The 15,398-nt window shown below is 31.9% G+C and overlaps 2 protein-coding genes and 1 non-coding gene across 3 annotated transcripts; all 3 read right to left on the bottom strand.

Annotated features, from left to right (window-relative positions):
* Positions 1-1,256: 1,256 nt before the first annotated feature.
* On the bottom strand, positions 1,257-1,329 carry TRNAA-CGC (transfer RNA alanine (anticodon CGC)). The gene has a single exon. It is a non-coding gene; the product is annotated as a tRNA-Ala (tRNA).
* Positions 1,330-2,861: 1,532 nt separating this feature from the next.
* LOC110641268 (nucleobase-ascorbate transporter 11) lies at positions 2,862-9,435 on the bottom strand. The gene is made up of 10 exons (XM_021792933.2): positions 8,273-9,435; positions 7,109-7,206; positions 6,828-6,998; positions 6,387-6,487; positions 5,878-6,013; positions 5,630-5,680; positions 5,131-5,418; positions 4,324-4,558; positions 3,484-3,764; positions 2,862-3,314 (listed from the first exon to the last, which is right to left on the bottom strand). The coding sequence occupies exons 1-10, from the start codon at positions 9,000-9,002 to the stop codon at positions 3,093-3,095; spliced, it is 2,313 nt and encodes a 770-aa protein (XP_021648625.1). The 5' UTR covers positions 9,003-9,435; the 3' UTR covers positions 2,862-3,092.
* A 4,782-nt stretch (positions 9,436-14,217) lies between these two features.
* Positions 14,218-14,825, bottom strand: LOC110641266 (protein SKIP34). Its single transcript, XM_021792932.2, has one exon. The coding sequence runs from the start codon at positions 14,687-14,689 to the stop codon at positions 14,399-14,401; it is 291 nt and encodes a 96-aa protein (XP_021648624.1). The 5' UTR covers positions 14,690-14,825; the 3' UTR covers positions 14,218-14,398.
* Positions 14,826-15,398: the final 573 nt, after the last annotated feature.

The raw sequence follows: 15,398 nt of genomic DNA, 5'->3' as shown, positions 1-15,398 counted from the left end.
TTTATATTTTATTTTATACATACCCAAATCTGATTTCATAAATTAAATAAAAATATTAAATATTTACGTTAAATTATAATTATATCTAAAAATTTTTTTATTAATTAAGTAAAACTTTAATACTATATTTTAATTTATCATTAACTTTTTAAATTCAATTTCATCATTTTACATATAATCGTGACAAATCTAAAATATTTTATTATTTGGCATAAAATTGAAAATTTTAAATATAATTATGATTTAACGTAACATTTGACATTTTTAATTGATTTACCTTTAATTTTAATTATAATAATTAACAATTAATTAAAGTAATTGAAGTACAGTTCATCTAAAAAGTTTGATATTTTTATTAAATGTATAAACAATTTATTCAGCTTATGCTTTGATCTTAAGTTTCAATTCACTTTCTTTTAATTATATATATATATAGCTTGTAATATAATATAATGCAATTAAATTTTCTATTGAAATTAATAATCTCAAAAGGGATGAATAAGTTGAAATTTAGATATTTTAAAATGTGAGTTATAAATAATTTTAATATAAAATATTATGTTTAATTATTTAATTTTTAAATTGAATCATGTAAATTATTTAATTAATTATTAACCAAATTCTTAATTTTACAAATCATTTCACATTTTATATAAATTAAAATAAATAAGAATGAAACACTTTCAAATTAAATTAACAAATCAAATTAAAATTTACAAGCTTTAGAGACTAATGAAAGATGCATATCTTAACAATACGTAAAGTCACGTGTTTAAAAACGTTCTAAGCTCAATTTCATATTTATATTTATTGAAAAATTTTAATCGAGTTAATTTTTTATTTTTTATTTAAATTAATTTAAAATATTTTAACTTAAAAATAAAAAATATAATTTCTTAACTTTTAAATTTAAATTTAATAATTAAGAAATTTAGCTCAAAAATAAAAATAAAAACTTATTTTAAATAAAAAAAATTATGAAATTTAGCTTAAAAATGATAATTTTTGGACTAAATTAAATTTAAATTAAAATTTTTAAATTGATTTAAATAAAAAATAAAAAATAAAATAAATTAAACTTTTTCGATGGCGAAATTGAATATTTTGCCTTTAAAACATATGGATAGCATTTCCACAACTATGGTGAATGGTTTGACGAAACGGTCAAGCATTTAGTGAAAAATAAGCCCAATAATGAGTATAGACCCATGACAAGGTGGCCCAATCAGGCATTTGCGGCAGAAAAATGAAAACCATGGAGGTGCGGGGAATCGAACCCCGTGCCTCTCGCATGCGAAGCGAGCGCTCTACCATATGAGCTACACCCCCACTTGTGTTATTTTTTGATAATAAAATAATAACATGGTAAAAAAAATTTTAGGTAAATTGAATTTTAAATACACTTTTCAACTTTTATTCATTTGTTAGTTTTTTTTTTTTTTTTTTTTGAATTGTGTTTTACTGATCAAATAAAATTTTATGAATATTGAGAATTTATTTAACAATATTAAAAAAATTATATTACCTTTTCATTTTAAAAATTATTAAGGTTAAACGAGTCAAGCTCATGATTTCCAGACTCCAGGTCACAAATCTAATGCCAAGCATTGCCATAGAAGTCCAAAATCCAATGCCTAGCTTATTTAGTCTCTCCCCTCCCCTCCAACACGTAATCTCTGAACAAATCTTTGCAAGAATTTCAACCTTTCTTTCATTTCCTATCACAATTTTTCATACTTTATCCATTCACTCGGTTGGGTTTGGATTTTCCTGTCTTGAGCCAGTTTTATTCAGTCATTTTCTTTTATGGCATTGGCGTTTATTAATTTTTATGTTTGATAGAGCAAGTTTCTTAAATTTAATCTAGAAATTAAGGCAAAAGCTGAGTGAATTAAGAATGGATACTCATGGGGAGAAGGTGTGCGTTATTCTTGGGAATGATTTACAAAATGGATTCAAGACTTTGGATTGGACACTTAGGAAATGGAAACCCAATCCAATCTCTGGAATCATTCTCCATGTCACTTGCAACAATTCCATTTCCATGGACTTCGTTTACACCCCATGTAAGTTATGTGATCAAAATCTGAGTTTCTTGATTTTGTTGTTTCTTTCATCTTCTTCTGCATCTATTTGCTATCTTTAAATTTGGATGAAGAGATTTGTAGAGGAAGAGAATGGTATTTTGCAGGCTGGTCTATTGAAGGGAGGTGTTCTAGATCCCACCATGGCCAGCAAATACCAGATATATTTTCTGCAGCACGAGCATAACAAAATTGATCTTTAATTACTAATTGTAATGGTTTTCTTACTCATGCCAAAATTTTGTACCAAATCAGAGTGTTGTAGGAAAAATGGAATTCATGAAAATAATCCTGTTGAAGAAGGAAGAGACTGAGCTCAATGCTGAAAGGTCTGAAAAAGCTGAATGGGTTTTGTGTTTATGCAATAGCAGAGTGAAATGTAAAGCTTTCTTATACAGCAGTTGGATTTTCTTATGAGTTAGGAGCAATAAAGGAATGGTTAAGGATGGGAAGTGAGACTTCACACATGGCAAGCTTGAGGGTTGGGCATAAATTCCTCAACCAAGAATGGCATAACAAGAAATCCACTGTCACGTCATGATTATGATGATGCATCTATTTCGTAGATTACATTTGAAGTTATTGACATCAATGCAAAATTATTATGCGTGTGTAAATTTTCATTCAAATTTGAAGAGTTCTGAAGAGGGTTCTAGCACGGAGACCATACCTTCTCTTGCAGAAAAAGGTATAAAAACAAGTAGTTTTAAAATGCAACAAAAGATTCACATAAATCAGGAAATACCTTGCTTTCAAAGAATGTTTTGAGTATTGACATGATGTGAATTCAACCATGTTATTTTCTATGACAAAATACAATGTCATTAGTTCAGTAATGTATGAAATTTGTCGAGTTCGTGTAGTAAAGATGAATATATTACTGACACTATGTTTGCTAAAGGTCATATAGCAAACAGTATCTCAACCTAGGAACTTCACAACTACTCATAAGCATACTGTAGTCTGCTAAAGGTCATATAGCAAAGTAAATTCCTGAAAAACCGTATATTATGTACGCAAACATCTTGACCAACAGAAGAACCGTGAAACTTTTGTAGGAAGGGAATAATCTGCATATATAGATGGATCAGTAGCCAAGTCTTCAGGATTTGACCATATATACACCCCCCTTTCTTGTCGGGTACCAGGGACTGTATTATCAAGTACAAATGCTATCAAGAGAGTCACCACCATGCTCATGGACATAAGTGCATTTATCGCAAAATCAAACTGATAAATGAACCAAAAAAGAAAGAGAGAAAAGGGTCAAACTTTCAATGTAAGGATGACAATGGAAAAACAGAACTGAAAATGCAAAACTAGACAATAGAAATGAATGCTCATATAAATTACTAAGCATGTGCACATTGATTAGAGAAGAAAGTGGCAAGGGGCATACTTGTTTACTGCTAGTGTGGACTGGTCCATTTGAAGCTGCCCCATAAGGCACAAAATAACTTGGCAGTATCAAGCTAGATTCAGGTTGATACTGCTGAAAATAGGCAGGAATTGACAAACCAAGGAACAATGAAACACCTACTATTGCGATGTTCCTAAAACTTGATGTTTGACCATACTGCAAAGTTGAGAGACCCAATGCCACAATAAGGCCCCACATGAAGCAAAGTATGGAAGCAGCCAATGAAAGTGGTATAGAAGCAAGAATAGCACCCACTTTTCCTATTGAACAAAAATAAGAATTATTAGTAGGATAATTCATCCCATAGAAGGTCCTTATGAACTCAATACAGTACACTCCTGAAGGAAAGATTAAATGTGTAATCAATATGCCATTAAGCGAGTTCCTAAACAATATATTGGTATAAACAATGCAGAGTAGTTTAAAATTTACCTTAATTAGTCTGACAAACAAATTTATGAGCAAACTCATAACTAGGGCATGACACGAAGGGTATATGACTTTCATGTGTGCATGCAGAAATTATATTATAAAGAATGTGTTCAAACAGGGAGCCATAGATTTCTTGAACTCTCTTTTAGGCCTACTTTCTAACCTCAAAAGGCAAAAGAAATTTTAGTTTTCACTTTGATGCCTAATCCAACCTATCTAATTAAACATGTGGTTCATAGAAATGATTCTGCAGGCTTAAACCATTCCTAGAAATCACCTCATGGCTAAACTCCTCAACAGACATTCAATACAAAGAAATCCTTACTGTAGATGATTTAACACAAACTTGGCTTTTTTTTTTTTTTTTGACAAGTTCAACGTCCTTACCTACAAATGAGAAGAGGATCAAGAAAACTGCTCCAAGAACCACAGCCCTCCGATTGGCCACCTTTGTTATGTTGATGGTATGCATATTTTCTGTTAAGGTCGTTGAACCAGTACTTGAACCCCAAAGTCCAGCCAGTATACTGCAGAAGCCCTCCAGTGCAATTCCTCTGCTGACAATTCCTGGAGTTGGAGGCTTTGAGTTAATTAGTAAGGAAGTAGAGTGATATGTTCCAACCTGTAACCATTGTTACATTTGCATCAATATCATAGTATAACTTCTTGGTCATTCAGTTCTCATATATATTGAAATATAATAAAAATATCTTCAAATCAACAATCAACTTGGCTTCTATCCTCAAATTCCCCATAATAGGTGAAATCACGAGCCTCACATTATTTGTTTCTTTTTCTAATTTACAGGAAACAATACATGCCGTTCATAACCACATAAAGCAAATCCTAACAAATTTGTAAGATAATATGGACAAAATACAAGATGATGGGCATCACAGCAATGCATTTGTTTCTCCTTCCCTTTCTACTCAACTCAACTCAACTCAACTAAGTTTTTATCCCAAAAATTTGGGGTCAGCTATATGAATTCGTTTTTCCACTCTGAACGATTTTGGGTTAAATCCTCTTTCTCCTTCCCTGCATTTTTGACTTAGGAATAGTTGTTGGGGCGAGCAGGTGGGCAAGGGGGGGGGGGGGGGGGGGTTGGTGGGGTTGGGGTGTTGTTTTGGGGGGGCGGGATGGGGACTATAATGTGAAGTTTGGAGAAAAAAGAATGTAGTGGAAGCTACTAACCGAATCCACTGATGCAACCAGTGACACAATTATCATGATCATGGAAGTCCTTAGATGGAAGATGGGGACGCCCCATTGTAAAGGGTAGGGAATTCTGACCCATGCAGAAGTTCTCCATGCATTAGAAACATCAGTCCTGCAATGCTGCATCGTATATGCATGCCTTCTACATGAATCGAGTAAAATATTTGAACTTGGTATGTCAGGGCTGCATCCTTTATAATCATATGCTCCACCAGCAGTCAGAAAGAATGCATATGTCCATATGATCATGATACTCAGGGGGACCTGCAGTAACAAAAAATTTCAGTAAGTTATCCAAGTCATGATAGCAACAGTTTCCAGTACAGTCTAGCAATGGGCTTCAGCTTTGATGGTGAAGTGATGGGATTTAATTGGAGTACACATTAGTTTCTAATCTCAACATCAATATACCAATATTCAACAGAATAAGTAAGCGTTGGGTGGGGTTGGGGGCAAAGGGAACTAGGAAACATACCGCATAAATTTGGAACAAGCGATGTCCAAAGATAGATAATCCTCGAAGATACTAATAAAGAGTCAACAAAAATACAAAATTAAGTGTTTTGAACACTTTTAAAACAATTAAATGAATTAAGATGACAAATGACTAACAAATTAGTTGTACATTGGAAATATAAATATTGAATGCAAGGGCCTTCCCATTAAAAAGAAAAAGTTCACGTATTTATTTATGTTGCTTGATCTTCCAAGAATATCACTTACCAGGGAGAATATAAGAACCAATAGTATCAGAGGAACACTAACTTCCACGCAACTACCAGCTTGGGGAAAACCATAGCTAAAAAATGCTAAACCTACTGCAGCGACAGTTGGTGCAACCACAACTGGATTAATCAATCTGCAAGATGTTAGCGTCCAAGGAAAGAATTATCAGACAGGATCATAGAATTTATGCAGCTTTAGACAATAAATTGTTCAGTTACATATAAGCTAACAAAGAAATTTACAACTGACCAACGTAACAGAAAGTTATGCATAGATATTCTTTTTTATCATCAAAGATACAAACAACATTAGGCATTAAAAGAATTTTCTCACTGGGTACTACATTATGCAGCTACAATTGGGTTACAAAAGAAATCCTATGCAAGTAGCATTAAGACGGCAAAGTATAGGAGCAACATATATAGCATTACTGAATGACAGAATACGCATTAAATCTCGAAGAAGCAATAGTAGAAAAAAACAATATAGGCAATCTCTTTTCATACCTTAGAAGAAGGGACATTAAACCAGTGAATCCCAATATGCTTTGGAATATTGAACCAATAATTATAGCCCCCTGGATCTCCCTCATTATGTGTCTGAATTTCTACAGTAGGCAGTAAGCAAGAAACTGAAAGGTTAAAGCAGTTCATCAAAGGAAAAATACAATATTCATGGTCTGCAATCTCCTTGATGCTTGAAACACACAAAAAAGGTATCAGAATAATTATCACGACAATTCTGACTTCTCATTTATCAGAAGTTTGACATTATAGATCATGTTTGATTGTTTGGTTCCTCAATTTTGAGGAAAAAATTTGTATATTTTGAGATGCAAAAGGTTTTTGGTATTTTAAAATCACCTAGAAAAATTTCATCATATTTATGGCAAGGTTAAAGCTGATAGATATATTACTTCAAAAATTTTTCCTAACAAATTAACTTACATGTTCTGAGAGATTCCGGTACTCCCGTGCATTCATGATAACTAATGCCGGTGCCAAATACACAAATGAACTCCCTTGAACTAATGGAAGTCGGGTACCAAAGTAGGAATGCAATATTGTTGTAATGCCAGAGAGCAGCAACATTGTAGAAATCACTGTAGCAGTGTCTTTCTGTCATTATTTATGTAAAGAAAGACAAATAATTTATTAAGCTTTGTTGATTCCATTCTTGAAGTAGAAGTGCATAAACCAGTAAGATATCCATGAGAATTAATGCTTACATCTGTCCCCCCCATGGCTGGTACAATGATCAAGGGGATGAAAATCAGTGAGCCAGCCAATGATAAATAGTGTTGCAGGGCATAATACATTAGTGACACTGCAGTTAAAAGACAAACAGGTAAGGATCAGGGAAAAGAACTAATTTCTGGGAAACTTATGAGAATAGAAAAAGGAGGAAAAAAATCAGCATTGACTGAAAGATTGTAAAGTCCCATAATGGCAGAAAATGATCTGTGGCTTTGTAACCTTTCTTGGGCTTTGAAAATCAAAATTCACACTTCCTTTAAAATTTAGATAAATTTTTGGATCTTTGAACTCCAACCTACAATGCAGGGTGTGTGATTGCATAATTTCCTAAAATTCAGACATAAACATGAAGGTCAACTTTAAAAGAGAAATGAGTTAATAAACCTGACAAATTTCAAAGATCTAGAGGCAAGGTTATGATATTAAATGCACAAAAGGAGTATAAACAGGAAAAAAATTTTGCACCACTAGAAATTTCACAGTAGTTAACTGCAATGGTCAAACTTGTTTGTCTCGCATATTGTAATAAACTAAACTTTGCAAAATTGCTCAAAATTAGAGAGTACTAGTGGATATGAGTACAGTGTTAACAAGAGTTCAACATCCCAATCCCTAAAACTAAAATTCTCAAGCATAAAAGGTGATTTCCTGACACTGCATTTAATGACCTCTGACTGTTTCCCCCCTTTCATTTATTTGCCTGACTGGTATTATTCTGATACCAATGCCATGTCTACAAACTTCTGACAGAAAGAGAAAGATAGCAGCAACTACGCTAAGCCCGTTTGAAAATTTTATTGTGGCTTCATCCATTAAAGAACGCAGACAAATACAGGTATTCACCATTCACTAGCTCTTTCAAGTTCCTATTAAAGCAATAAATAAACATTAACTAATCTTCATCTGCTAACAAATTTAGTTCTCCATCAACAGCCACTTACACAATCAGCTCTCTATTCAGCTTATTATTTTAAAAATACAATGGGTTCTATCTTGGAGTCTTAATACTTTATCATATTGCTAATAAAACAGTGTTTTCATTTCCACATACAAACACCCGTTAAGAAACAAAATGGATCAAAGAAAAACCCGTTAGAAAAGTAGAAAAAGAAGGGGAAAATGTGTGTAGTTCTAACCAAAACCAGGATTATCTCTCAAACCAAGTCTCATTCCACTGTGTCTGTGCCACCCTCCAGTATCAGGATCATCCCCACCCGGATACATCTCAATTCCAATATCAGTTCCAGCATTTTCTTCTTCTTTCTTTGGCTCCATAGGCGGAGTAGTTGCCGGGATTTCATTTACAGTACCATTTACACTCTCATTCCTGGCGCCACTGCCATTCACATTAACATTGCCAATTCCAATTCCATTTCCATTTAATCCAACTTTCCTTTCCCCATCCTTAACTCCCACAACAGATTCATCTCCTATTCTCCTCCTCTTCTTCTCATCTCTCAATCCCAAGCTCCTACCATTTCCATTCCTGAACTCATTGCCTGACCTAGAAGCTGAACCCGAAGCAGGTTCAATTTCTGAGCCTCTAGCAGGCCTGGTCCGGCCAAGAATCGGGTCGATCTCGATTTTTGGGGACGACCCACCGTTCTTATGATGGTGAAGACCCCTCTCCAAGTCAAAGCCAGTGCTGCTATCAAACTTTTCGCTGTTGCTTGTAGTGGTTTCACTAGAGAAAGTGGAGACAAAGCCAGTTCTCTTAGCCCAAGATTTCAGCTCTCTTGGATTATGAGTTCTTGACACAAATGGCTCGATCTTCGGCAGTGTAGAGCCGAGTTTCGTGTTAGCGGTAGCTCTTTCTCTCTGTAGCTCCAACTTGCCAACAGAATCTGAGCTCGAACCAGTTTCCATTATAGGATTTTCTCAAATGAGTAATGAATTGTGAAGAAGATAGCTCAGAAAATGAAACAAAAACTCAAAAATTAAAGAGAAAACTATAGAGTAAAATCAAAGAAAAGAAAGAGTTGATGAGAGAGAGAGGCATTGGTGAGGAAGTGAAAAAGCAAAGAAAATGATTATATCTTCATTTTAAAGCTGATTTTGCTAATGTTAGCTCTATGGCTGAGTGAGTAAAACAAGTTTAGTGTAAAAACTGAGAGACATGACATCTTTGTTTTCTCTTTCAAGTCTCAAACACCGCTGGCCAGTTGCTCTCAGCTGTTGTTTTCAAGCGGTGCAGAATGACAACAATGCCCTCTACCAACCGTTACAAAACCTTGCAGCTGAGTGGACAATATGGTCTGTGTCGCTCTAAAGATAAAGAAGAGGAAGAAGATGAAGAAGTAAAAAGAAAGAACAAAGGAATCATCTGTTTTATTTTATCTGTTTTGCATCTCTTTTTCAACTTTAATTGAAAAGGTTCCTTTTTGTTTAAGCTTTTACTGATAATAGCAATGGCATGATCCCAGAGATTTCTTCCATTTTAAGTCTCTTCTCTGGTAAAGACCAACCTCCTACAATCATTATTTTCCTTTGAATTCTGTTATGAATGATGTTAATATGAAATTTGCTGTGATTAACAGGTTTTGTAAACAGGGGCTAAAGATTGATATTATTGTGTCTGATTCTTGATAATAAAGGCTGTTTGAACGAATCTAAAGAATTACATGCAATCACAGCTATCTCTAATAAAAGGAAACACCAATTTTAGGTGGGAAAATTATTATTTAATTTTTTTATTTTAATAAAATTAATTATTTTATTATAAATATTATATTAAGTAATTTTTATATTTTTGTTTCTTTTCAAATCAAATTTTTTTTGTTAATTAAGATACTCAAAAGACAAGATTAAATAGTTCAACGTTAGAAAAAAAAAAGATTGTATAATTGTATTTTTTGAATTTCAGAAATTAAATTAAATTAAATTTAAATTAATATTTAAAATAATTACTATATTTTTTTAAATATAATTAAAAGGCTAAATAGTAAATGATAATAAAATCTCACCCAATGACATGATATTTTTCAAATTTTAAAATATGATTTCTTTTATTTGTTATTATTGACACAATTCTAGCCACGATATGTTCTCAGACCTTATGAGCATCCTTCAATTGAATTGTAGTAGTTAATACACTTCACATATTTTTTATAATAATAATTTTTCTTTTTATTTTTATAAAATTAATTATTTATTTTTTATATTTTGAAAAGTATTAATCTCTATACTTTATTTTTTTAGCTCTTTAATCTTTTTATTTAATTTTTTTATTAGTTGATAGATTTTGATATCAATCAAATTATCATTTAGTGTATTATTATATTGAAATTAATTAACCTGTCTTTATATTTTGAAAATACTATTATTTAGTCTTTTTTATTTTGAGTGAGATTAATTAATTAGTTTTTTTACTTTAAAAAAAATAATATTTTAAAAATTAAAATTTTATTGCATGGAGATTAAATTTGAATTTGTATTTTTTTAAATTGTTCAAAATTTTTTCATTTAATTAATTGGACATATTTTTATATTTTCTCTATTAAAAAATAATTTTTCTAAATTATCATCTTAATTACTTAGAATTTTAAATAAAATACTTAAATATTTTGTATTGTATCATTTTCTATCAAAATATTAAAAATAAAGAAAAAATGAGGGAAAAAAGGATTGAACACAAATGAAAGAACACAAAAAGAAAGAAATAAAGAAGAAAAGATTAAAGTAATTTAGATATAAAAAATAATAAAATCAAATTATAAGAAATAATTAATATATTTTTTAAAAATATCAGAATAAATTAATTAATTTAATTAAAATAAAATAATTAAAAATATAATTTAATTGGCATTAAAGTCATTAATTAATATAAAAAATTAAATAATTTAATAATATATTTTTTAAAATAAGGTGAATAAATAATTGCTTTTATTAAAATATGAGGGTTAAATAATAACTTCTCATTTTTATAATAAAGAAAGAAATTTTGCGAGACAGTGAATGGACTCGATGACTGGGACGAGTTGTGAGCAGGGAGCTGGTGAAATGTTTATTAGGATGAATTAATCAATGGGATGGGTCCCTAGAGTAATTAATTAGGTGAAGAGAGTTCTCAAAGTCAGCATCATTGTGTCAATTTCATTTTTGGCCTTTTTGAGTATTCGTTTTTCTTTTCATAGCTTCACTGCAAATATTTGAATATGTGCATTGCAATAGAAAGGATAATATGCTCAAAACGACCTCTATTTTTTCATTAAATTTGCGTTTTGGCTATTGATTTTTAAGCATAATGAATTTTCTTAAAAATAAATTATAATCATAAAATTCGAATTCGAGAACCATTTCTAATTATATATGGTCTTTTTGAGTTGGATTGTCCTTATCCATAGTTATTAGACAAAAAAAGGGGTTAGCTTTTCATTTGGTGGAATTATGGGGTCTTAATTTTGGTTCTTGAAAGCCAACAATTGAATTCAACATAATGATGATTGATAAAGCCACAAAACCTTTTTTTTTTTCGTGAATTTGAAGAATCAATGATTAAATTAAAATCACCTACTAAGTGAACATTAAACAAGTGATTATGGGCAAGAAACTAATCTGTTAGAGATTAAATTCAATGGAGTTAGTTTAGTTGGTAAGGATGTAAACTCTTTTTTTATCAACCACACCAGACTGATACGTGCAAGTATGTCTTTAAGATTGCCAAGAAAAAACATATAGCTGTGGTGCACGAAAACTGACTCGAAAATACTTCTAATTGTAAGATAAAAAAAAAAAGAAAAAAAAAAGATTGAAATATATGGTTTACAAACGCAGCTTTAAATCAAGACAGAGGCACCTAGGAGCTTAAATCTCTCTATTGTATTAAATAAAAAAGAAGTGATTATGGAAACCTTCCGCAATCGCTAAAAGGGGAAATGGATCAATCAATATAGCTCAATCGGCTATACACTGTAGACTTTATTTCATTAAAAAGATTAAAAAAAGGCAAGTAATCAATTGGCGAGCTGCAGCTACATACAAAGGGAAATTCCAACTTAAAGAGTTACAAATCTTTAGTCGTAAGTAAGCAGCATTAAGAATTAATTAGCTTTCAGATTAGCTAAGTCATAGTTTGTAATTTTAGAACCAGAAGATTAGATTGGACAAATGGCCAATCTAACCAGATATCAAACTTGTGATCGGTTTGATCTAGTTTTTTTTTTTTTTATTCTTATTAAAAATGCTTTTAAAAATTTTTTTATTCACTTATTAAAATTAGTTATAATTGATTAAAAATATTATGATCTTAAGTTATAAGTAAAGCAACATTAATAATCCAATAAGCCTGTCAATTTTACTATTCTTTTAGCAGTGTAATGAAGAGCTTTGTCGAATAATCCTTTCTCGTCATGTAGTGCCGCATCTATCCAGAGACGTAGTGGGTGTCGTTCATTGGCGGGATCAGTTGGCAGCACAGACCAACATACCCAGCAAATCATCACAAGACACCGTACTCATCTGGTTAAACGGGTTAGATTAAAACTTTGCTACCCAGTGTCTACACTTTTGGATCTTTCATAAACTTCATTTCATTTTCCGAGTACCATCTTTCAGAAGGCCAAAAAAGGCGCCGCCGCTCTTCCTCCATACCCGCCCGCCTTTTACCATCAGTGCCCCATCCTTTGGGTGATTTTTATCAATTAACACACACACACACACACCCAGAGATGCAAGTATATGATATAAGTATTAAGCATCAATTCTAGCAACCAGTTTTATGTGATCAAAGCTACAAGATGATATATTAGATTCCTGATCACACACTGCATATTAAAGCCTTCTAAATTTGATTCACGTCTGCTCACTTTGGACAAGATAAAGTCTCTGGATCATCCATTAGATCAACATGTAGAAAGTCTACATCAAAAAATTTCTTTTTTCCTTGTGGGGGGTGGGGTTTGGATTGGGAGTTGGGCCACCCAAGAAAAAGAAGGCACATTGTGTGTTTGCACATGCCTCTGTGCGTTTGGGAGCTTATCTTCCATTTGTGTCAATTATCATCCTTTAACACGCGCATAGAGGCATGTGCAAAAACACAATTGTGCCTTAAGAATTGATCTAATTGTCCCAAATCCCCACTATAGCTTAACGCTATATAAAAAGTAAAAAGTTCTATCAATTGAATTAATATTGCCAACAAATTATACACATGCATCAAATCCAGTATGCCACCCTCCAATATTCAACACAAGCAGATACTAATTACAAGCCAATCTTTCAATTGCAACGTAGATATAAGTGATTGCAAATAACTATGTGAATGACTGCAATCCGTTAAACGCTAAAACCCATTTCCCAATCAAAAAACCATTTGAGAAGGAAAACTTGAAATTTGTTAAATTTCCTTGAATATCTCAAGTGGCTATGATCTTTGATCACCACAAAAGAGCACTGGAGTGGAGTACCTCTAATAGTAATAAGAAACCCTGAAACATTAGTCTTAAATAATCAGGGGTGTGCATAGGAGATCTCAATGTCCTTTCCAATGCCAAAATCCTCGTGTAGCCTTTCTAACAGATTCATGAACAGCATTTTTCTAACAAAGCTAAAGCTACAATTGATGACTTGAACACAAGCACAATACACTATATAGTTAGCATCTATCATCTATACTTTAACATTTATTCACCAAATGAATCACATTTGCTCTTCTTCTATCATCCTCAAGCTCAGTGCTTCATTTAACAAAGTTGCTGTAGAAGATTACAACAACAACAACTAAGCCTTAACCTAACTAGTTTGTCTATATGATAGTTGGGCCATATGATCCTTTTTTTCACCATTCAGCCTTGTTGGACTCCAAATTGAAGGAACTGCAGTCTCTAGTTTCAAAAATCTCATGGTCACAATTTATTTTTCAAGTGTAATCGAGCCGGCTAAAAATTCTTGTTTGGTTCTGCTGAAAGATAAACACGAGTTCATAGCATTTCCCTTTTAAGAAACCCTAAGAACGAATGACAGGATAGCAGTTTTACCTCAAAAGCTGGGGAAATTATCAGGGTTTCTAAAAATTGAAATCTAGACGAAATTCAAGGCCCTGAGAGGTGAGAAGAATCATAAATCACATAGACGAACAAAAAGAAACCCTTCTAAATCTGTGTGCTTTTATAATTGATAGTAATAATTTTCACATAACTATCAAACAACACAAAATCACAACACAATTAACGGGAGAAAAAAAACTCAGATTTCACTCAAATGAAAAAGAAAGAAAAAACTATAAACAAGAAGGGGTAAACGCTAAAATCACCGAGAATTAAAAGCTATTTAGCAGGTAGAGAAGAGAAAAGGCTAGCGACGTTATCTTGCTGCTCTTGATACCTTCGCTTGAGGTAGTTCTCGAGGATCTCCATAACGGAGACGAATCGCTTCATTTCCTCAAGTCGGCGACTGAGCTCGGCTTCTCGAGCCCTGGCCCGTTCAAGGCGAGCCTCGGTCTCGGCAAGGCGGCCCCGTAGATCTTCTACGACAGATGTGTTGTCGTTTTGGGATCGGGGGTTTCGCGAGGGGATTAAGTCGTCAGGAGATAAGGAGCGTTGATGACCGTAACACATCGTTAGAAATGGTGCAAGATTCAAGAGTTGGTGGCTGCTGAGAGAGTGGAGAGCGAGAGTGAAGTTCCCCTGCCCTAACCGTCTCACACTATCAAGGAATTTTTTTTTTTTTTTTTTTTTTTAATATTGGGAGACTTGCGAGGGGTAGGTAGTAATTTTCTCCAAGGAGGGAAGTGAAATATATGATAAAATATTTAATTTAGCAGGAAATTTTTAAAAAAATTTACCATTAGCTTATTTGACATTAAATTTTAAATGTTAGGATTATTTTTTTAATAAAAATATTATTTTAAATATTATTAAAAAATTAATTTTAAAAAAAATATTTTATTATTTTAATAATTTTATTATTAAAATTAATAAAATTTAATTTTAATTACTTTTTAATACTCTTTAAAGAATATATTTAAAAAATCAATTTTTTTCAATAACAATTTCAACTATATTACCAAATGGGCCCTATATGCTTCTGCGCATTTACCAATTATGATCTCAAGCTTTTTTTTTTTTTTTTAATATAATGGTACAATTAAAAATTAAAAAAAATTATTTAGACAGTAATTAAATAAATTATAATTTAGTTCAAAAACTATAGTAAAATATATAAATTAATACATATATTTTTAAAATTTATTTATTTAATTATTAATATTTTAATAAATATATAAATTAATTTTTGTGTAAATATATATGTGCGCGTAAATATAAA

Source organism: Hevea brasiliensis, chromosome 10, assembly GCF_030052815.1.
Source record: "Hevea brasiliensis isolate MT/VB/25A 57/8 chromosome 10, ASM3005281v1, whole genome shotgun sequence".
Classification (NCBI taxonomy): Eukaryota; Viridiplantae; Streptophyta; class Magnoliopsida; order Malpighiales; family Euphorbiaceae; genus Hevea; species Hevea brasiliensis.
Note: the sequence above shows the minus strand (reverse complement) of the source record. Positions and strands in the feature narration are given on the sequence as shown.